This window comes from Poromitra crassiceps (genome assembly GCF_964638095.1).
Source record: "Poromitra crassiceps genome assembly, chromosome: 29".
Taxonomy (NCBI): domain Eukaryota; kingdom Metazoa; phylum Chordata; class Actinopteri; order Beryciformes; family Melamphaidae; genus Poromitra; species Poromitra crassiceps.
The window spans coordinates 7,898,426-7,921,272 of NC_139641.1; the positions used below are offsets into that span (position 1 = coordinate 7,898,426).

The 22,847-nt window shown below is 42.2% G+C and overlaps 1 protein-coding gene across 1 annotated transcript; it reads left to right on the forward strand.

Annotated features, from left to right (window-relative positions):
* On the forward strand, positions 1-22,564 carry LOC310800033 (protein NLRC3-like; the record flags this gene model as incomplete). Its single annotated transcript, XM_083662627.1, has 12 exons — positions 1-68; positions 430-549; positions 902-1,021; positions 3,764-3,809; positions 4,715-4,827; positions 5,180-5,299; positions 13,906-14,141; positions 14,239-16,036; positions 17,509-17,682; positions 19,200-19,385; positions 22,158-22,272; positions 22,526-22,564. 12 exons carry the CDS (start codon positions 1-3, stop codon positions 22,562-22,564), a joined length of 3,135 nt encoding a protein of 1,044 aa, XP_083518753.1.
* Positions 22,565-22,847: the final 283 nt, after the last annotated feature.

Consider the following 22,847-nt stretch of genomic DNA (forward strand, 5'->3'; position numbering starts at 1 on the left):
ATGAAGACTGACTGGTCTAAAGACAATCCTCCACGCTTCAGTAATGAACCTGGACCTTCAGACACAAGGTAAGAGGACTGTTATACTGTAATGAAGAAATGTTATTTGATAACCTACACGATTGCACTGAAAACTACAGAGACAAGGAGTGACCATAGGGAAGAAAAACACGTTTTATGGAGGACAAGATATACGGTACAGTATATTTCACTTCCTGGATGTAGGTCAGACCTGCCGTCAGTTTGGCTGGATTCATGCACACAGAAGACATTTTATTCCCTAAATATTTAGTTTTTCGTTCCTCCTAATTCATAATGTGTGCACACAAACTAATTATAGAATTAAAACTTCACATCAATTATCCCAAAAACCAGAGTCGTTGTGTTTGATCACCTCTGAAAACATGTTGCCTTTTCTTTTGATTTACAGAGGTCAGGACCACAGGCAGAGAGCAGAGTCTCCAGTACCCAGCTGTCTGTCTATGAAGACTGACTGGTCTAAAGACAATCCTCCACGCTTCAGTAATGAACCTGGACCTTCAGACACAAGGTAAGAGGACTGTTATACTGTAAGAAATGTTATTTGATAACCTACACGATTGCACTGAAAACTACAGAGACAAGGAGTGACCATAGGGAAGAAAAACACGTTTTATGGAGGACAAGATATACAGTATATTTCACTTCCTGGATGTAGGTCAGACCTGCCGTCAGTTTGGCTGGATTCATGCACACAGAAGACATTTTATTCCCTAAATATTTAGTTTTTCGTTCCTCCTAATTCATAATGTGTGCACACAAACTAATTATAGAATTAAAACTTCACATCAATTATCCCAAAAACCAGAGTCGTTGTGTTTGATCACCTCTGAAAACATGTTGCCTTTTCTTTTGATTTACAGAGGTCAGGACCACAGGCAGAGAGCAGAGTCTCCAGTACCCAGCTGTCTGTCTATGAAGACTGACTGGTCTAAAGACAATCCTCCACGCTTCAGTAATGAACCTGGACCTTCAGACACAAGGTAAGAGGACTGTTATACTGTAAGAAATGTTATTTGATAACCTACACGATTGCACTACAAAAACTACAGAGACAAGGAGTGACTAGGGATGCAACGATTATAAATTTTGATGTACGATTATAGTCTGAGAAAAAACCACGATTATCACGGTTTCACGATTATTGTTATGGACGTATAAAAATCACATGAGCATTCTCTAAATAGAGGTTTTATTGTATTTCCCCCACAATCTTAACAGTTGCTGCCTTCCGGAATACTAATGCACGATATGGATTTTTACAGCCGATAGTATAGGCCTACGCTAACCGATAAATATTCTCCTGGCCAATAACCGATACGTTAAACATACTATTGTTACTTTTTTCACATTTTTGTATTTAAAAAAATAAGTTCTTAACCTGTATTTTATGCACACCTGGGATTAAAAAAAGAAGAAAGGGCAGATGTAGTGAGCAAAGATGGATGATTTAATATTCCATGGCTCTGACCTAATCAAATCTAACTGACATCACTATTGTGAACATAAAACAAACAACATTTCTGATATAATATATATATATATATAATACAAAAAATATTTTATTATTATTTTATAGAAGCGAAAGCCTATAGCTGCTTAGTCTGCAGAAAAAAACACAAAAGGCATAGTAACTTAGACTCTTATTGGCATGTTACTGGCAACTAAATGTGCCGTCTGAAATGAATTTTGCATTGGGGTCAGTTCTATTGAAGTGATGATGGGGCAGGCATTAGGGGTGGGCGATACTGCAAAATTTGGTGTCGATCCGATACCAAGTAATACTGGTCCAGAATTGCCGATATCGATACCGATACCGATACTTTTTACTATTAAATATGGCTTATGAACTTTCATGTAGGGGAGAGCAGTGTGTCATCAATAGGTTTATCAATTTATCAACCACTATAAATTATGACCGCTACAGTTTGAAAATGTAACATTAACCAATGCTGAAGATCCTTAATATTAATTCAACTACTATATATACCTGGATATTATTTTCCTCTGTGAAAAGACTGCCCGTGGAGTCTCTGAAAGACACTTTTCTCTGTGTTGAGGGGGGGGGGGGGGGGTGTCTGTCTGATATTTCCCTCCTCCTCCTCCTCCCCTTCTTTTCTGCAGGTCAGAGCTCTCTTTCTTGTTTCTCAGATGCTTAAACAAGTTGGTACTGTAGTAGGCTAGTGGTCCCACAGTAGTGGACAGCCTGCATGCGGCTACGTCACACTTCACAACAATACTGATGTAAAATAACCAAACGATCTGCTCCTGTTCCTTTGAGCCATCACGTAATGGCATGTGTGTTTTTGTATGCGATTGTGCGCGTCGGATTTCAATCCCACTCTGTGCTCTGCTGCTTGCCTTCCTTTACAAGACCCGCCCTGCATATCGTTCAAGCACTATTATTGGCCCAGGCACGTATACTCGTTGTTTCAGTGCACATGTGATGACACGACAACAGCAAATCCGAGGCGGAGAAGCCCTGCATGAATGCACGCAAAAAAGATCGAAAAATCGATATTTTGATGTCAGGATCGATCTTCAAAACGAGACTCAGGTATCGGGAGTATCGATATTTTGGGATCGATCCGCCCACCCCTAGCAGGCATGGAAAGCCTCACTATAAGGCTTATAGTCTTATAGTGAGTCTTATGGCTTATAGTATAAGCCATCATGTGTCGTTTCACTTTTTACTGGAAAATGCTCCCTCTGGATTAAAGAAAGGACACTCTGTGGTGTTGACTGGTGTTTGTTATGTAAATGTGCGCATTTGTTTTCCTTGTCTCAGTCAGATCATGACTGCCAAGCAGCTAGCTACGTTAGCTTCACGTTATTAGGCCTACATGTAACGTTAGCGGGTTGCTTTTGGAGTTGACACAAACCCTTGATGTTTCTTTTCGTGTAAAGCATGCGGTTCTCTATGGTTTAGGCCAGCGCTGGGAGCATGAAGTGCTTTAAATGCGGGGATGTTTGGTCACAACGAGCTTGAGGAACTATGTACGCTAGGCTATGGCCAGCTAGCTAACATTAGCCACAACAGCTAACGTTAACGTCAATGACTGTATGTTAACGCTAAACAAATCCGCTGCCTCTTCCCCACGTTTGGTTTAACGTAACACCAGCTCAGACTTTCCCCTAATCTCAGAAACCTTGCGGGACATGTATTGCAACATTTATGTTGGGCATCCATGGCTAGGCTACAGACTGGCTACTACTGGGAGACATGGCAGCTGCCTGTGTTTGGTGCCTCCGCTAAATAGTCCGTGCGGAAACGAAGCGAGAGAGACAGGTTCCTCTCCTTCCAGCGCCGTCTGCGCCGCATGGGAGTTTAAACTGACGGACTGTTGTGAAACAAAACACTCGGTGTAGCGGAGCCTCTGCGGTTATATAACCGTGACGTTTTAAATCGCGGTTAATAGTCAAACCGGTTAACCCCTGCATCCCTAGGAGTGACCATAGGGAAGAAAAACACGTTTTATGGAGGACAAGATATACAGTATATTTCACTTCCTGGATGTAGGTCAGACCTGCCGTCAGTTTGGCTGGATTCATGCACACAGAAGACATTTTATTCCCTAAATATTTAGTTTTTCGTTCCTCCTAATTCATAATGTGTGCACACAAACTAATTATAGAATTAAAACTTCACATCAATTATCCCAAAAACCAGAGTCGTTGTGTTTGATCACCTCTGAAAACATGTTGCCTTTTCTTTTGATTTACAGAGGTCAGGACCACAGGCAGAGAGCAGAGTCTCCAGTACCCAGCTGTCTGTCTATGAAGACTGACTGGTCTAAAGACAATCCTCCACGCTTCAGTAATGAACCTGGACCTTCAGACACAAGGTAAGAGGACTGTTATACTGTAAGAAATGTTATTTGATAACCTACACGATTGCACTGAAAACTACAGAGACAAGGAGTGACCATAGGGAAGAAAAACACGTTTTATGGAGGACAAGATATACAGTATATTTCACTTCCTGGATGTAGGTCAGACCTGCCGTCAGTTTGGCTGGATTCATGCACACAGAAGACATTTTATTCCCTAAATATTTAGTTTTTCGTTCCTCCTAATTCATAATGTGTGCACACAAACTAATTATAGAATTAAAACTTCACATCAATTATCCCAAAAACCAGAGTCGTTGTGTTTGATCACCTCTGAAAACATGTTGCCTTTTCTTTTGATTTACAGAGGTCAGGACCACAGGCAGAGAGCAGAGTCTCCAGTACCCAGCTGTCTGTCTATGAAGACTGACTGGTCTAAAGACAATCCTCCACGCTTCAGTAATGAACCTGGACCTTCAGACACAAGGTAAGAGGACTGTTATACTGTAAGAAATGTTATTTGATAACCTACACGATTGCACTGAAAACTACAGAGACAAGGAGTGACCATAGGGAAGAAAAACACGTTTTATGGAGGACAAGATATACAGTATATTTCACTTCCTGGATGTAGGTCAGACCTGCCGTCAGTTTGGCTGGATTCATGCACACAGAAGACATTTTATTCCCTAAATATTTAGTTTTTCGTTCCTCCTAATTCATAATGTGTGCACACAAACTAATTATAGAATTAAAACTTCACATCAATTATCCCAAAAACCAGAGTCGTTGTGTTTGATCACCTCTGAAAACATGTTGCCTTTTCTTTTGATTTACAGAGGTCAGGACCACAGGCAGAGAGCAGAGTCTCCAGTACCCAGCTGTCTGTCTATGAAGACTGACTGGTCTAAAGACAATCCTCCACGCTTCAGTAATGAACCTGGACCTTCAGACACAAGGTAAGAGGACTGTTATACTGTAAGAAATGTTATTTGATAACCTACACGATTGCACTGAAATCTACAGAGACAAGGAGTGACCATAGGGAAGAAAAACACGTTTTATGGAGGACAAGATATACAGTATATTTCACTTCCTGGATGTAGGTCAGACCTGCCGTCAGTTTGGCTGGATTCATGCACACAGAAGACATTTTATTCCCTAAATATTTAGTTTTTCGTTCCTCCTAATTCATAATGTGTGCACACAAACTAATTATACAATTAAAACTTCACATCAATTATCCCAAAAAGCAGAGTCGTTGTGTTTGATCACCTCTGAAAACATGTTGCCTTTTCTTTTGATTTACAGAGGTCAGTACCACAGGCAGAGAGCAGAGTCTCCAGTACCCAGCTGTCTGTCTATGAAGAGCGACCGGTCTAAACACAAACCTCCACACTTCAGTAATGAACCTGGACCTTCAGACACAAGGTAAGAGGACTGTTATACTGGGAGCCTACCTGATAAAAGTAAGCGAGTAAAGTGAGTAAGCTTGATGAAGGGAAAATGTTCTGTTGTGTCATTTAGGATAGTTTCCTTCACTGTTGCATCACACTATGAGAGGACTGTGTTCATGAAGCAAATCTCTGCCCCAGTGTTTTCTTACATCTTTTTTAAATATTAAAAAATAATATGATGATGTTTGGAACTATGGCACTTGGCACTTTCATGTCTGTCTACTGTCTATTGTCTGAGCCTTTTTAAAATTGAGTGACTCTCCCTGCAACCAAATCTACCTATGGGTACACATAAAGTAACCTTGACTTTGACCTTGACTTAAAGATGGGACTGATCCAATGGCGTGGCGATACTGACGTAATTCACAAATCTGATATCAGACTGACGTTGTTGACCCTTAGTCCAGCCCTCCTCCCCGAGTTGCTCAAATTCCCTCATCCTGCTAGCCCCGCCTTAAAAGCCACAACAGCTCACTGCTGGCCACACGCATAAGACACGCCCACAAGAAATGGTTTAAACACCAAAACCTCCCATCATTGTTGAAAAGCCAATTTTCATTCATATGGTGTTTGTGTTTGACACTGTTTGTGTTTGACATGTAAACACAGACAGTGGTTGATACTGTAGATCTAATGTAATGGAACTCTGCCATCGTATCTACCCTAACTGCTGTGATCAATCTCTGTGCCCTGCTAACACTATCTGTAGTCAGAGGTTATCAAGAATGGTACTTCTTTATTTACTAATGACTGCCAGACACTGTCTGTGTTCTGTAACAAATGTGTTGTTACAGTGTTGATGTAATAGGACTGTGTGTTGTTTGTATTGAGCTGAACATTCATTAATGATAATTACATATGAAACAAACCAGAAAAACTGTTACAATGTTGCATTCATCCATGATCGCCACAGTGACATTTATCCATGATGGGTATGCAATGTTGACTCCACTGATTAAACTACAACTATGACAAAAGATACATGTGAAAATAAACTTTACATGTGATGGCAGCACCATGCTGTCTGAGCATCTATAAAGATAGTCTGGGCAATTTTTTTTAAAGGGATACACCACTTTTTTTGAAGTTTAGCTCATTTCCCACATCCCCCCCACATCGCCAATAAACCCCCTGCCTTTACGGGCATTATCCATGCACTATACAGTGAGCTACAACTACAAGTTAGTAATTTTCGTCATAGAATGGAGGCCAACGGTATCGCTGTCTGTCAATGAAAATAGACGGACGGCACTTCTTTCTAAACATGGCCGCTGCGCGCATTGATCTCACACAGCGCCTCAAAGCCTATGCTAAAAGCACCATGGAAACCACTGTAAACAGCGCACTGCGCCTGCGTGTCAGTAGTCGAGGATAAAAGTTTTTGAGACAACAAAGAGTTAGCCCAGGTGATAGTTTTGCGAGAACAATGCCTTACACGTGTATTGTCGAAGGTTGCGGCAATAACGCGAAGAAATGGTCAATTGTGAAGTTTCACGTTCTTCCAACAACTAATGCAGACCGGCTGAAGGAATGGCTCGCTATTCTCAAAATCGATCCCAACACAACCAAGGACAGCCTACGCAGGATGCATGTTTGCTCAGACCATTTTCTCCCCGAAGACTACACTGAAAAAAACGACCGTAAAGGAGAAAAGTATAGTGTTTTGAAGTATACTGCCATCCCGTCAGTCATCACATTGAGAGCGGACGTGGTAAGTGTTATTACCGTTATTTATTGCATTTCTAACGGCTATCTACAATCTCAAAGCGCTTCACACACGGGGGGGAAGGGTCAACTCAACCCCCAACGATGGTTGAGTCTTTTTACTTAGTAGGCCTACACAAAAGCTTTGCACTGCAGTGTTAGTCCCAATGAATAAGGCAGTAGCCTAACTTTGCCCAGTAATGGATGGGCTTGAGTAGTCTACACCTGGACAAGCAGGGAGAATAAGACTATCTGACATTATTGTGAATCAAATAACTTTATGGTGAAAAGTGTTTGCCCTGGTCAGCTGACCGGCCTTACAAGCCATTGTTAGAAAGACTAGTGCCTGCTGTTGTTCCCTCTGGAGTTTAGGTTGATTTATGATCTGGTTTATGGCCACACAAAAAAGAGCCCAAAAGTATAATTTTCTTTTACCCCAAGTTATAATGAAGTGGTTGTAAAACGCAGCAGCCGGTAAACATTGTAGCTATTTGTACATATTATATTTATGTGGATAACCGTCTGATACATGCTGACTTTTTCCTCAAACACATTGTATGATTTGTTTTTTAAATCCAAAGCGTGATCTGGTGCCATTGGATTCTATATATTGTATTGTCATGAATATTATAAGGTATCATTGTTTTAGTATGCCATTGAAAGGGAATGCATTATTGACTCATCTGTTCTGAATTGTATTTGTGTAGTGAAAAGTAATCTTTTAGCACCTTTTGTTATTCAGGCTGAGGTGGGTGACGCCCAACAGGATCCAGAAGTGGAGAGTGCTTCCAGCCTTTTTGCACATGTACCACAGTCAACCCCAAAGAAAAGCCGTGCTGCTGAGGGCCAACCACTCACTCTCAACCTGATTAGTCCGGCACAGACACAGCCACGCACAAAGCCCTCAACATCTGGAAAGTACCTTGCACTGGCACCCAGTTGGTCAAATCAATCGGTAGGCTAATTCATATATTATCATGTAATGTCTTGTACTTTGTGATGAAAGCATCAAGATTTGAAATCCGGCTGTCTCATCTGCAGGCCTCTGATTCCTCATCTCCATCAACGGCCACCCACAGGGCCAGAACAAGTCTTTTCTTTCCGGTGAGTATGTAGCTGTACATACGCTGTAAAGTATGTAGCTGTACTACGAGAAAACTTATAATTTCTTACATTTCAAGTACATTTCAGTCACTTATGTATGTTTGTGTGATGAATGCCCAAATATTTGATATGCATCTGTCCTATTTGCAGCACACTGCTAGTGCTTCCTTATCCCCAATGATGGCGACATGTGATAGACGAACAAGTCAAGACGTTCCTGTGAGTATACATAACTAATGTATAATCCTGAACCGTAATAGTGGTTGCCAGCTTTGACATAATGCAACACAATGAAACACAATGAAATGTCTCAGTCCATTACATTTCAGTCATTTACTTGGCAGTTAGCCAGGGCTAAGTAAAATGCCATGGTTACACCTTATAGAAATAAAAATATATTCACAGCAAATTAGATAAGTGAGGTGATCACATCCAGTGCTGAAACACATGTGGGTGGATAAACAAAATGTTTTTGTGTTTGTTCACTGCAGGAAACAAGTGCGATGGAACCACTAGATGAGATGGAGATCAGTCAACACTCATCTGCCTTGGACATCAGTATGTCTTCGGAGCCAGCCGCTGATCCTGCCGACTGTAGTTTTGTGCCCTCCACTAGCCCCTCCACCTCTGACAAGGAATCCACATCGAGCACATCGAGCATCCCAGGACCTCATAGAAGATGGGGTGACAGGAAGTGGATCGTGAACGAGTCCCAGCTCATGGAACTCTTCAAAAAGTGCACCATTTGTGGTGGTGAAGTGAGTGAACAGGACCTCGAGACAACAACATCTGGCAGCAGAATAAAAGTAACATGGACATGTATCAATCACCACGCCGGGGAATGGGAGTCATGTCCAAATGTACGTGGGATGGCTGAAAACAACCTGCTTACAGCAGCAGCAACGTTATTCACTGGTGCTACTTTCACAGACATTCATGAGTGGGCATCTCTTTTGAATCTTCAACTTCCCAAAGAGACCACCTATTACAATATACAGTCCAGCTACCTGATTCCAGTCATACACACAGCATACACGAAGCAGCAGAACTCTGTCTTGGCTAGGCTCGTTGGTCAGACTCTGGACGGTGAGGAGGTGCATATATGTGGGGATGGGAGAAGTGATAGCCCAGGCCATTCCTGCAAATACACCACCTACTCCTTCATGGATGACTGCACTAATCTGATTCTCCTATTCGATTTGGTTCAGGTAAAAAATAAGAATTAGACCATTACAGAACAAAAACAGTATTGTCTGAAATGTTACTACAAGTCTACACTAATTCTTGTTTTGCCCCCCCAGCCCCCCCTCCCCCCTCCCCAGGTGTCCCAGGCAAAAAATTCGGTTGTGATGGAGCCAATTGGATTCAAGAATGGACTGGATAGGCTTCTAGATGAAGGGATCAATGTAAACGTTGTCACCACCGACAGACATCCATCCATCAGGAAAATGATGAGAGAATCTTATCCAGACATCCAACACGAGTTTGATCCATGGCATACAGCCAAAGGTTAGAGCACAACCCCTGTCACTCATATTGTTTTGCTCCCTGTTCTTTTCCTCAGTGGTTGGCATGGAGCACTGCTTGTCAAATGGGGTAACATGTACCCTAGGGGTATGAGGAGAGTACTCCAGGGGGATGGGAGATAAAGTGGCAATACGAAAACTGACAGCTGCTCAGCCGACACTAACTGCAAACTTTTTTTTATCTATCTCATTCACAATTTCATAACCCGGAAAAGTCAGGGATATCAGTGCAACATATGCAATTTGGGTCTCCTGGGTCTTCTCATGCAGCGTTTTGTAGTCGGGTAATGGGGGAACGTAGATCCAGCAGTAATAGAGAAAAGCATTAGTGAAGCTACAAATAGAACCACTGCCGTAGATACAAAGTATATAGATAACCACTGTCCTAGATGTGTATTCTGTCTGTGCCTTTTCTGATTTCCAATTTCATTATCTACTTATATTTCCTTTATGAATTTAGGGATAAAGAAGAAAGTAGTTCTGCTGTCCAATCGCAAGGACTGCAGCGACCTCGGGCCATGGGTGAAGAGTCTCAGCAATCACATGTGGTGGTGCTGTTGCACATCTAAAGGAGATAAAGAGGTACACACACACCTCTCATCAGACACTTCTGTGGCAGATTTGCCTCAAGATGCTAACCTGTACATTATTTTACTTTCAACACATCATGCCCGCTCTAACGCAATTCCATAACAATTAGCTGGCATCTTTTCATGTCATGCAATGGCTCCAACTGTTGTAACAAGGCTAAAATGATTTATGTTGGGGTCAAATGCTATTCTCAGGAGTTGGAGAGACGGTGGAAGTCGCTCCTCCATCATATCTGTGGGGTTCATCGCTGGGAAGAAGATGGACAGCAATATACATGCTACCACAGAGAGCTGTTGATGGAGGATCAGAGGAAGAAGAAATGGTTGGGAGAAGATTCCCCCGCCTACAAAGCCCTTCATGATGTGGTGATGAATAAACGCCTCCTCCAAGACCTGCAGCAAATGACGCTTTTCAAACACACCGGTATGATCATCACTTACTTATATGAGTTGCTACTGACATGCACTACTAAATCGCAATTAGAAGAGTTTGTGTGCAGAACACCACCAATGTCAAAATTAAAAAATATATATATTCTACTACGTCTATCTCCATCAGGTCAGGCAAACACAAGCACATTGCTTCTAATTTCACAATTTTATTTTCAATTATGTGTCTTTATTTTTCCAGGCCAACTAGAGGTGTTCCACAATGTCCTCCTCAAATACTGTCCCAAGCGGCTCCATTTCGAGTACCCTTCCATGCAGGCGCGGACGATGTTGGCAGTCATGGACCACAATGAAAACCACAATACAAAACGTGAACAGGCTACGACGGCGGAAGGTAAGTTCCAAACATAAGATAAAAGGCATTAGGCAAGTTCACAAAAGGTATCCCAGTGTGTAATATTGTTACTGGCCCATTTGATAGTTTATAGATGTGATGGTTATTTGTTATTTTAGTCATTTAGTTCATGTTAGCATAGAATGAAAGCAATGTAGTAAAAGACTAATACGAATAATAATCATAACTGAACAATGTTTTTTTGTTTTTGTTTTTTTCCATTTCCGGCGATACAATATAGCATTAGGGATGCGGGTGTTTACAGTGTGACCACATAATGTTTCAGTCACGCGTGTATGTCATTTCAGGCCTCCCAAGACACAACGTTGTTTTTCCAAGGCAGTCGCAGCAATGGATTTCACGACCAATCTATGAGCCGACAACACAGGTCTTCAGAGATGAACTGATGCAGCAAGTCATCCTGAGACGCTTGGATCCCACAGTCAAATTCAAAAACACCTCATCACGTGCTCTAGTCCCTCGTCTGGCTGCCAACCTCGCCAAAACACCAAAACCCAGCAAGGACGAAGCCTTACAAGCACACACATCAAGGTTCAAAGGCTCATCAGAGGGACAATAACTAGGTTTTTATGTATATAGATATGTGTGTGTGTGTGTGTGTGAGTATATAAATATGTACAAATATATGTGTATGTGTGTGTATATGTATATACACAGACACACACATATATATATAGATTTATATACATACATACATATTGATAGACAGCTATATAGATAGAGGGGTAGCTGTATTGATGTAGATATGTGTGCGTGTTATGTGTAGATTTTGCCCCAGATAGTGTGATCTGTGTACATATAGTGCCTCATCCCAGTCACAAATTGTTTGATTCCACCAGGCATGCTGGTTCGCCTGTACATTTCAACCCTACAATACAATCTGTCCTTATGGTCAAATAAACCAATACAAATTCCCTGTTTGTGAATTCTCATTATATGTGCTGATGGTAATCTGACATGTATACAACATTGACAATGTTATCTTTGATATTTTATATTTACTACAAAATATTTGAATATAGAACTTATGGTACATTTTGGAAAAAAACAAGTATTTAGGTGGTGCTGTTCTGGTAGGCTATTGGACTACTCAAATTCAAATTGTAATTCAATATTGTACTACTCTGCCATGTAGCATAGTCTTTACACCTAGATTTTTAACCACATATTTGGTCACACATTGGAGAAGCATGCAATAATAACACAGAAATGGTGTAAGAAAACGTTTATTTTTGATAATAAAGCACAAAATTCAAGGATTAGAGTCATTAGGCAGGATCCAGAGCAAATGAATCATGTATTATAATAATAATAATAGAGAAGCTTCTGTCCTTGATAACTGCAATTCTGGAATTCAATTCCTAGTTGTCTTGGGTGTGGGTCAGCCTGGATCCAAACACTGTGCAGCTACAACATATCCATTGCATCCTCTGCCTCTCTGAATCCAATGTAAGTCCCCGTTTCTGAAGGATATCTTCGGCGAATGTGGTGGACGACACAGGATGGCAAGGGCTTCCGATTCCCTCTCCCCAAAGTTTCTCCCTTCAGGGCCCACTCCAACACTATTCGATAGGCCACCAATCTGTATTGACTGATAAACAAAAACAAGCGGATGTCAATTCTTGTTTATTTTTAGACATAATTCATAATAACGTCTCAAAGGGCTTTGCAGATAATACCCCACTAGACACAATAACTAGATACAGAAATAATAATAAATTAGTTGCCTAATAAATAGGCTATATAACCAAACTATCATGGAAGTAGCCTATTAGCCAATGATAGCCTACATGTTCGTTTATACATGATGAGGAGACCATTTGTTATACAGCTGAACGAGGTAATACCCAGCACTATGTGCCCCATACATGCAAAAAAGTACATTATTATGGTCACTTACTCGATGGATAACTGTCCATTAGGTCCAGCTGGCATGGGGCGTTTTTTCCAGTTGATTTTGGGGACATGGAAAAAGGTTTCCACAACCGCAGGATTAGACAGAGCTGAAAAATCTTCGTTGATTGTGACACATTCTCTTTGTTCACTGTCCTCTTCATCAGATAAATCTAGTCTTTCCATTGATGGAAGCACTAAGTGCCACTCAGTACAACAGAAACACTCTATTTCTGTCGGCATCGGCTGGCATGCTCCACATCGACACCACCAGTCCATCCCGGTTCGTTCTCTCCCCTCGGCCGCCGGCTGTTCGGCTGCCTCAGCCTCTCGTCTTGCCCGCTCTGCGTCTAAAGCCTGTAGTTCTTCCTCAGTATATTCTGGTTCAAATAGATAAGGTTCGGGGTCTTGGTTTGTCCAGTAGTAATCGTCATCATCCTCTCTCACGAAGTCCGCCATGATTAGTAGTTATCGTAGTTGTCCTTTGTTTTGGTTACATTGGTTTCCATGGTGCCTGAGGCGATGTGTGAGATCAGTGCCCCTCCGCCGTGTTAAGTAGTGCCGTCTGGCTATTTTCCTTCTAAGACACCGCTACGTGCATTTTGGATTGATATTTCATCGTGAGGTGACTCCCCGAAGCACAACATGTATTTTAGCGCCGTGAGATGTGTGTTTTAGCTGATTTTTAACAGCGATACCATCGGCCTCCATTCTAAGACGAAAATTACTAACTTGGAGCTGTAGCTCACTGAATAGTGCATGGACAATGTCGGTAAAGGCAGGGGGTTTATTGGCGATGTGGGGGGATGTGGGAAATAAGCTAAACTTCAAAAAAAGTGGTGTATCCCTTTAATAGTTTTACAATTTGAACAAAAAATTGTTCAAACTTTTGTTCAATTTTGTTTGTTTGTTAGATCTTCATCTGATCAGGGATAATAAATTGCCTTTATCCCCACAGAATGAGGAAGAGGAGTCTAGGTGTTGTGAAGCAGCAGCTGTCCTGCTGTGCATTGTGTCATTGGGTCCTGAGGGATCCAGTCTCTACCAGCTGTGGACACAGGTTCTGCAGACAGTGCATCACCTCATACTGGGCCCAGTCCGGTTCATCAGGAGACTCCGCCTGTCCCCAGTGTGGAAAAAGGCCCAGAACAAGATCTGGACTGCAGACACCCAGTCAAACCAGCATTGCACAATGTAAGACTGGGGTTCTGTCTACTGTTGTCACCATTTCTAAAACCAGGAAACAACAGCATATCTGTTAAACACTTGTTTACTCTTTCTTCTCTTCCAGCGGACGGCGTTTTGCAGGAGGTTTTAGACGTTCATAAGATCAGTCTGATAATGAGATGTGACTTTGTGACAGAAGGAACAGCTGAAGCAGGAATTGGAACTCCCCTCAATAGGATCTACACTGCACTCTACATCACAGTGGGACAGAGTGAAGAGGTTAATACCCAACATGAGGTGTGGCAGCTGGAGACAGCATCCAAGATGGAGGCTCTCCATGACACTCAGATCAAGTGCCACGACATCTTTAACCCCTTACATGACCAAGAGACACACATCAGAGTAGTTCTTACAAATGGTGTTGCTGGAATTGGAAAAACCTTCTCAGTGAAGAAGTTCACTCTGGACTGGGCAGAGGGCTTGGAAAATCAAGACGTCATTCTTGTGATTCTGCTTTCGTTCCGGGAGCTGAACTTGATCAGAGATGAGCGGTACAGTCTTCTCATGCTGCTCCATGTTTTCCATCCAACCTTACAGAGGGTCACAGCAGAGAAGCTCTCTGTCTGTAAAGTTGTGTTCATCTTTGATGGCCTGGATGAAAGCAGACTTCCATTGGATTTCCACAACAATGAGGTTGTGTCTGATGTCACACAGGTATCATCAGTAGATGTGCTGTTGACAAACCTCATCAAGGGGAATCTGCTGCCCTTGGCTCTCCTCTGGATAACTTCCAGACCTGCAGCAGCCAATCAGATCCCTCCTACATGTGTAGACAGGGTGACAGAAGTACGAGGCTTCACTGACCTCCAGAAGGAGGAGTACTTCAGGAAGAGATCCACTGATGAGGAACTGTCCAGCAGAATCATCTCACACATCAAGGCATCCAGGACCATCCACATCATGTGCCACATCCCAGTCTTCTGTTGGATCACTGGTACAGTTCTGGAGCACATGTTGACTACAGACCAGAGAGGAGAGCTGCCCAAGACCCTGACTGAGATGTACTCACACTTCCTGCTGGTTCAGACAGAGAGGAAGAAGCAGAAGTATGATGAGAGCCATGAGATGAGTCAACAGCAGCTCATGGAGACTGACAGGGAAGTTCTTCTGAAGCTGGGGAAGCTGGCGTTTGAAAATCTGGAGACGGGCAACCTCCTGTTCTACCAAGAAGACCTGGAGGAGTGTGGTCTTGATGTCAGAGAGGCTTTGGTGTTCTCAGGAGTGTGCACAGAGATCTTCAAACGAGAGTGTGTGCTCTTCCAGAAGACGGTCTACTGCTTTGTTCATCTGAGCATCCAGGAGTTTCTCGCTGCAGTCTACATGTTCCACTGTTACACAAACAGGGATAAGAATGTACTGAGCACATTCCTGGGAAAAGTCTGGGATAGAAGTGATCACTCCTTGGATGTCTTCCTCAAGAAATCCATGCTCAAAGCCCTGAAGAGTACAAATGGCCACCTGGACCTCTTTGTCCGCTTCCTTCATGGCCTCTCACTCGAGTCCAGCCAGAGTCTCTTAGGAGGCCTACTAGGTCACACAGAGAGAAGTCCAGACAGCATCCAGAAAGCCATCAGCAACCTGAAGAAGATGAACACCTCCAATACGTCTCCAGACAGAAGCATCAACATCTTCCACTGTTTGATGGAGATGAATGACCACTCAATACATCAGCAGATCCAAGACTTCCTGAAGTCAGAGAACAAGTCAAAGAAGAAACTCTCTAAGACCCACTGCTCAGCTCTGGCGTACATGCTGCAGATGTCAGAGGAGGTTCTGGATGTGTTGGACCTGAAGGCCTACAACACATCAAACGAGGGACGAGGCAGACTGATCCCAGCTGTGAGGAACTGCAGAGAGGCTCGGTTAGTCCTGATCTGAATTCTAACATTATCTACAGTTTAGTTACCTTCACACCTGATGCCATATGAACTATAAAGATATATAGTTCCTCAAACAAACACTATAAAACTGCTGTTCTACAGAGCAGTGGTAACACAGTGTTGGGCTTAACACACAAAGTAATGTGCTATTAATTTTCCTGTAACAGAGTAAATAAAGTAAGTCATTACTGTTACGTGTCAGTAATCACATTACAGTTACCAGGTTGGTCATTACTTGTGTTTCATTGTTTAGTCTCTTTAACCTCTGTATTGGTGCAATGGCTCTGAAAGATTCTCGTCGTCTTCAAGTCATGTTGGAAATATTGGAATTACAGGAGAGCGCACATAAACGAGCCAACAAAGTTGGGAAATACATCACGGAAAGTCTGAATTTAATGCTGTAGATTCAAAACCTTAAAAATCAGTAGGGCAATCACTTTTCACTGGAATAATAAGTAAAGCGATGTGTTACTTTTAAGAAGAGTAACAAGTAATGTGTAATTTGCATCTTCATTCCAAAGATTCCAATTCTGAAATGTTTGTTTATAGCTATCATGTTAGTTGGTGAACACAGTTCATTTAGCTGTAATGATTGTTGTATATATATATATATATGTATGTATGTATTAGGGGTTCGGTGCGTGCAGCTACATGAAGAATACGCCGAATCCAGAAGGTAGCGGACGGTAAAGCACCTAAACGCTGTTTGAACGCCATAAACGCCACAGAAGAAGACATACCAAAGCAACACAAGAGCCATATGAAATCCGCGTTCACTGAATGGAAAGTTTTGTGGTGAGGAAACATTACCGGGGGTCGCTCCAGTGTGTTTACGAGCCGTACGTCGCTTCCATGCTACATCACAAAAACACAAACAATATCGACGCGCCAAGCTGCTCCCCCTTTACCGTCGTCAAGAAAGTGAAGAGATTCTGCACTAAGCTCTGACTTCAGTGCAGAGCAATATTCTAATGACTTTTATGACTCAGGCGATAAGCTATTTTGCGAATTCTGTCCAAATTCAACCAAAGCCAACGAGGTAATGTAACGTTACGTAGCACTGACAAAGCTGTTAACTTGTAAACAAGTAACTTACATCGCGTGAGATGACAAGCAAGACGTATTCTTCATGTAGCTGCACGCACCGAACCCCTAATACATACATATATATATATATATATATATATATATATATATATATATATATATACTTTTGACAGAATTGCTTGTAATTGCATTTTGCTATGCTTTGCTTTGTGATATTACACATTCAGCACTTTTTGAAAATTTTCTAATTCTACAATACAATTTATTGTCACTTTTTCTCTAATTATTATTACTATTATTGTTATTATTTGTATTAGAAGTAGTAGTATGCTGTGTTCGTTTTGATGTGGGCTTAGTCTCAGCTCTGCTTTCATAGAACTAATCTTACATTAAATCTGTGATCACAGACTTTCTGACTGTGGACTCTCAGAGACTCACTGTGAAGTCCTGGCATCAGCTCTGAAGTCCAACCCCTCCCATCTGAGAGAGCTGGACCTGAGTAAGAACCAGCTGCAAGATTCAGGTGTGAAGCTTCTGTGTGCTGGACTGGAGAGTCCACACTGTCGACTCGAGACTCTCAGGTAAGAGTTTAATTGACAGTTTTTCTCAGTTGATTTGACACATTTCTCTGCTTTCAATACAGTGCCTCTCAGGTCAGAATTCCTGACTCTGTAAAGGTTGACTGCAAGTTTTACAGAGAGCAGTAGTAGCTAACGAGTCTGATTTATAATATATTTATGTAGTGTGAATGTTCTATACATATGTAGTTCTGTATGTTGTGTGAAATGTCGCAGTTTTAATGTGTGAATTTCGTAAAAAGTACACGCAAGACTAGCTCCATAGGGTCCCATTATAAAGGTTGAAAAAGTATAAACCTAACAGTACAAAAGATAAATTAAAGCTGAATTAAGGTGATAGAGTCCTAAAAGTGGTGACTCGTTAAGCGTGAGTGTTGAGCTTAAAGTATGAAGGAGTAGTTAGAGTTTAAAGAGGGCGTGGTTTCACCATGAACTGCTGTTTAAAATGAATGGCAGTTGCACCCGGAAATATAGCTAATCTGTTTGTTTACAAACATGCTGATTCATCTATAAACAGCAATTAACCTCAAACCTCATGCTTTGATATCGTATTTAAACGGAGTCCACAGCACAAGAATTTCACACGTGATACTTGTACCACGGAGTGACAATAAAAATCTTGAATCTTGAATCTAGATTGCTGCACCTCTCTCTATTCCTGTCTCAAACCTCATGCTTTGATATCTTATTTAGATTGCTGCATCTCTCTCTATTCCTGTCTCAAACCTCATGCTTTGATATCTTATTTAGATTGCTGCACCTCTCTCTATTCCTGTCTCAAACCTCATGCTTTGATATCTTATTTAGATTGCTGCACCTCTCTCTATTACTGTCTCAAACCTCATGCTTTGATATCTTATTTAGATTGCTGCACCTCTCTCTATTCCTGTCTCAAACCTCATGCTTTGATATCTTATTTAGATTGCTGCACCTCTCTCTATTCCTGTCTCAAACCTCATGCTTTGATATCTTATTTAGATTGCTGCACCTCTCTCTATTCCTGTCTCAAACCTCATGCTTTGATATCTTATTTAGATTGCTGCATCTCTCTCTATTCTTGTCTCAAACCTCATGCTTTGATAACTTATTTAGATTGCTGCACCTCTCTCTATTCCTGTCTCAAACCTAATGCTTTGATATCTTATTTAGATTGCTGCACCTCTCTCTATTCCTGTCTCAAACCTCATGCTTTGATATCTTATTTAGATTGCTGCACCTCTCTCTATTCCTGTCTCAAACCTCATGCTTTGATATCTTATTTAGATTGATGCACCTCTCTCTATTCCTGTCTCAAACCTCATGCTTTGATATCTTATTTAGATTGCTGCACCTCTCTCTATTCCTGTCTCAAACCTCATGCTTTGATATCTTATTTAGATTGCTGCACCTCTCTCTATTCCTGTCTCAAACCTCATGCTTTGATATCTTATTTAGATTGCTGCACCTCTCCATATATACATAAGTTGTGTGACTGAAATGATCAAATAATAATATTTCCTTATCTTTTCATATCCATTAAGGCTGAGTGACTGTAAGCTGTCAGAGAGAAGCTGTGAAGCTCTGGCCTCCGTTCTCAGCTCAGTTCTCAGCTCCCAGTCCTCCAGTCTGAGAGAGCTGGACCTGAGTAAGAATGACGTAAAGGACTCTGGAATGAAGCTTCTCTCTGCTGGACTAGAGAGTCCACACTGTAGACTGGAAACTCTCAGGTCAGTATTACTGATACTGTTCAACAGACCACCATTTAAATGTGGCTTTACATGCACATTAATATCAGTGAAGATTAGGGCTGCACAATTAATCGTGTTTTCATCGTCATCGCAATATGAACATGCGCAATAAACACATCGCAAAGACTGCCTGAAACAAAAGTGGTTTTATTTACATGCGTCATGCATTCCCACTCAGCATCTGATCATTTTGTCTTGTGTTGTAAATCCAGCATACACCTTTCCCTTGCAACAGTGCGCTCCGCCCCTCTGCCAAAGCCCAAACACGCTGTGTGTAGTTTCAGCTAGAGTCAGTGTGTATTTCATTTCTTTATTCAGTGGGCATAGGCTATGTTTGTCGTCTATGTTAGCATTATTAAAGCAGAAAGACATAGGAACTGTATAGCTAATATATTTGTTTATTTATCGCAAGTCGTATCGTCATCGCTATATTGAACAATGTTATCGCACATCGCAGATTTTCCTCCTATCATGCAGGGTTAGTGAAAAGACCTGACCTCTGTATTTTCCTGCTGATGTGAGTTTTGAAAGCAGCTGAGATACCAACATTTATCACATCTAGTTTCTATCCTGTGGTAGAATATTGCATCATCTCCTCTCTTTACTGCCTCTGTTGTTGAAAGCTAAAGTAAAGGACTTGTAAAGGACGAGCCCATCGGCTAACCTCAGTGAAAACATGTGACTGTCATCGCCCTGTCTCCTCTCCAGCCCAAAAAAGAAGGAGCTAGAAGCCTCCATCTCCCTGAGCATGGAGAACCTAGCCCTCACAAGCGCCCCCTTTGCTCGCTCCTGCAGGAACCAACCCAATTCCCTGTGCAGCTCAGCCAGGTTGTGCTGCAGCCCCGGTCTATCCTGACCCAGCAGCTCCTCCTCCACTTCATAATGCTACTCTCCAGCCCACTTAACACATTGAGTGCCAGCGACGCCATATGGCGTCATTAGAGATTTACCGTAGAGTGCCAGCGACGCCAAATGGCGTCAGTAACTCCAAATTGTTTTTTTGACGGGGGGGTGTCGATCTAAGCTTCTTACGTCGCCTCTAACAATATTGTAGCTATTGGAGGTCGATAACCTATTTTACAAACCCATTAGGTGGCGACAGCACTCTCCTGATCAGAGAAAAAGGAGCCAAACACACAGAAATAGTCACTGGGGAAAAGGAGGAAATCGCATCGCATCCTTCCGTATGCATCGACGTGCAGAAGCACAACGAGCACAACGCCAGCTGTGCCCAGAGCAGCAGCATCCGCTGTCACAACTGAGCACCTCCGTGTACGCTGCAACAGCACATTCGCATAATCAGCCTTATTATTCCGAACTGGAAGCATGCGAGCCCGTGACAAACACACGCGGAACCAAAAAGCTGGATGTCCGCACCATTCACTGTGTGTGCGCAGCAAACTCAGCAGAGACTGAGAGCCAACAGACACACCCAGGAGGCGTGTGCAGTTGAGGGGGGGGGGGGGGGGGGGGAGCACGCAGAGCAGCATACACTTCACCCAGACAGACCCAGACATCAGAAAATTAGCTTCAGAGTCAGTGATGTGCTTGAAATGTTTAATTTCACAAAAGGCTCATTATCTCAGCTCGTAGAAAAAAAGAGCTGTTTTTGCTTCAATCAAGCTATCTTCTCCGGCTCATAACTAAAGAACGGAAAATGGGATCAATAAACTTTTTTTTGCAGGTGATAGAAGAGAGTCTCATCGTTATTTGTGCGTGTTCAGTGTTTACATAGTAATTATTAAAGAAATGATATGACTGTTTTAAAATGCATTGCGACCTATGTGGCACAGCAAGCAACCTTTTGCCCAAGGGCCGTGGCACTCAAAGTGTTAACAGCCTTCTCACCTCTGCTGTGGACAAAGCAGTGTACTGCAGGCACAAGTGTCTCATATGAGCCTTACCAGCTACTCAAACTCCCTCTTCTTCTCTCTCCATCGAGCCCAGAAAGCCTCAAAGCTATAGAGCAAAAGGTATCCTGCAACAGCAGTGTTTCTCAAATGGGGGTCCGGGGACCCCCAGGGGTCCGTGGCACTTTGCCAGGGGGTCCGCGAAAAGTTTTCAGGAAAATAAAAATATTTTTTTGTTTGTAAAAGCTTCATAGTTCAATGAAAATATTTTATGCAAATCATAATCAGAATGAGGGGGTCCCCAGTAGATTTTCTATCTTGTAAGGGCTCCTTGACTGAAACACATTTGAGAGCCTCAGCTTTAAGTAACAGTCAACTTATCAAACAAACTCAATGCCTCGCCACACAAACACACACACACACACACACACACACACACACACACACACACACACACACACACACACACACACACACACACACACACACACACACACACACACACACACACACACACACACACATTTGAAATGTTTATTTATGTCCACATAAATACAAGTATGCAAAGGACATAAACAGTAATAGTGCAGTTAATTGCTGGGAGTCAGTCATGAGTGCCCAGACGGCAAACACAATAATGCATACACATAAGAAACACACAGGATGATAACATGGCAGGTTGATATATACAGTTATACTGTAATGCAAGATAGCGGTCAGTATCCACTTCATGGGTACAAAAAGCAGCGCCTCCTCCACAGTGCAGACTGCCCCCCTCAGCCCCTCCTAGATGGAAAGAGAGAAACAGTCTGTCGGCTGCAGACCCCATTTAAGTGTGTGTGTGTGTGTGTGTGTGTGTGTGTGTGTGTGTGTGTGTGTGTGTGTGTGTGTGTGTGTGCAGGTTGTCTTACTGTATGCTCTCAGAGGAAGGCTGTGCTTCTCTGGCCTCAGCTCTGAGCTCCAACCCCTCCCATCTGAGAGAGCTGGACCTGAGCTACAATCATCCAGAAGCCTCAGTGAAGCTCTTCTCTGCTGGACTGAAGGATCCAACCTGGAGACTGGAGACTCTCAGGTATGAAGAGACAACATCTGCTAGAAGGCTGAGAGTCACACACATTGTCTCTGTCACACTGAGAAGATGAGGAATATGTTTCATGTTTAATGGAGGATATGAGTGGAAATCCTTCATATTGAAGGTTCTTAAATGTCCATGTTTCCATCATTAAAGATAATCTGTTGGTCTGACTTCTTCCCTGTTTATTCCTCCAGTGTGGAACATGCTGGAGTGCAGTGGTTGAAAAGCTGTAAAGTTGAAGCTGTGAGTAAATGTAAGTGTGTATTTTATTTAGTTTGATTCATAAAAACAAAGCAACACATTCAACTAGTGAGAAGGAAAGTGCATCTACAGCACAGTCTGTGACGTCCATTCATTCACATCCTGTGAGTCAGGAAGATGGCTGACATCATGTGACATCATCAAACTGCTGAGAAATGAACTGTTAATAAATCAACAAACAAACAAACAAACATGTTTATTAGATGAGAAGCTGCTGCTGTAACGAGTCTTGTTGTCTCATCAGATGCCTGTGAT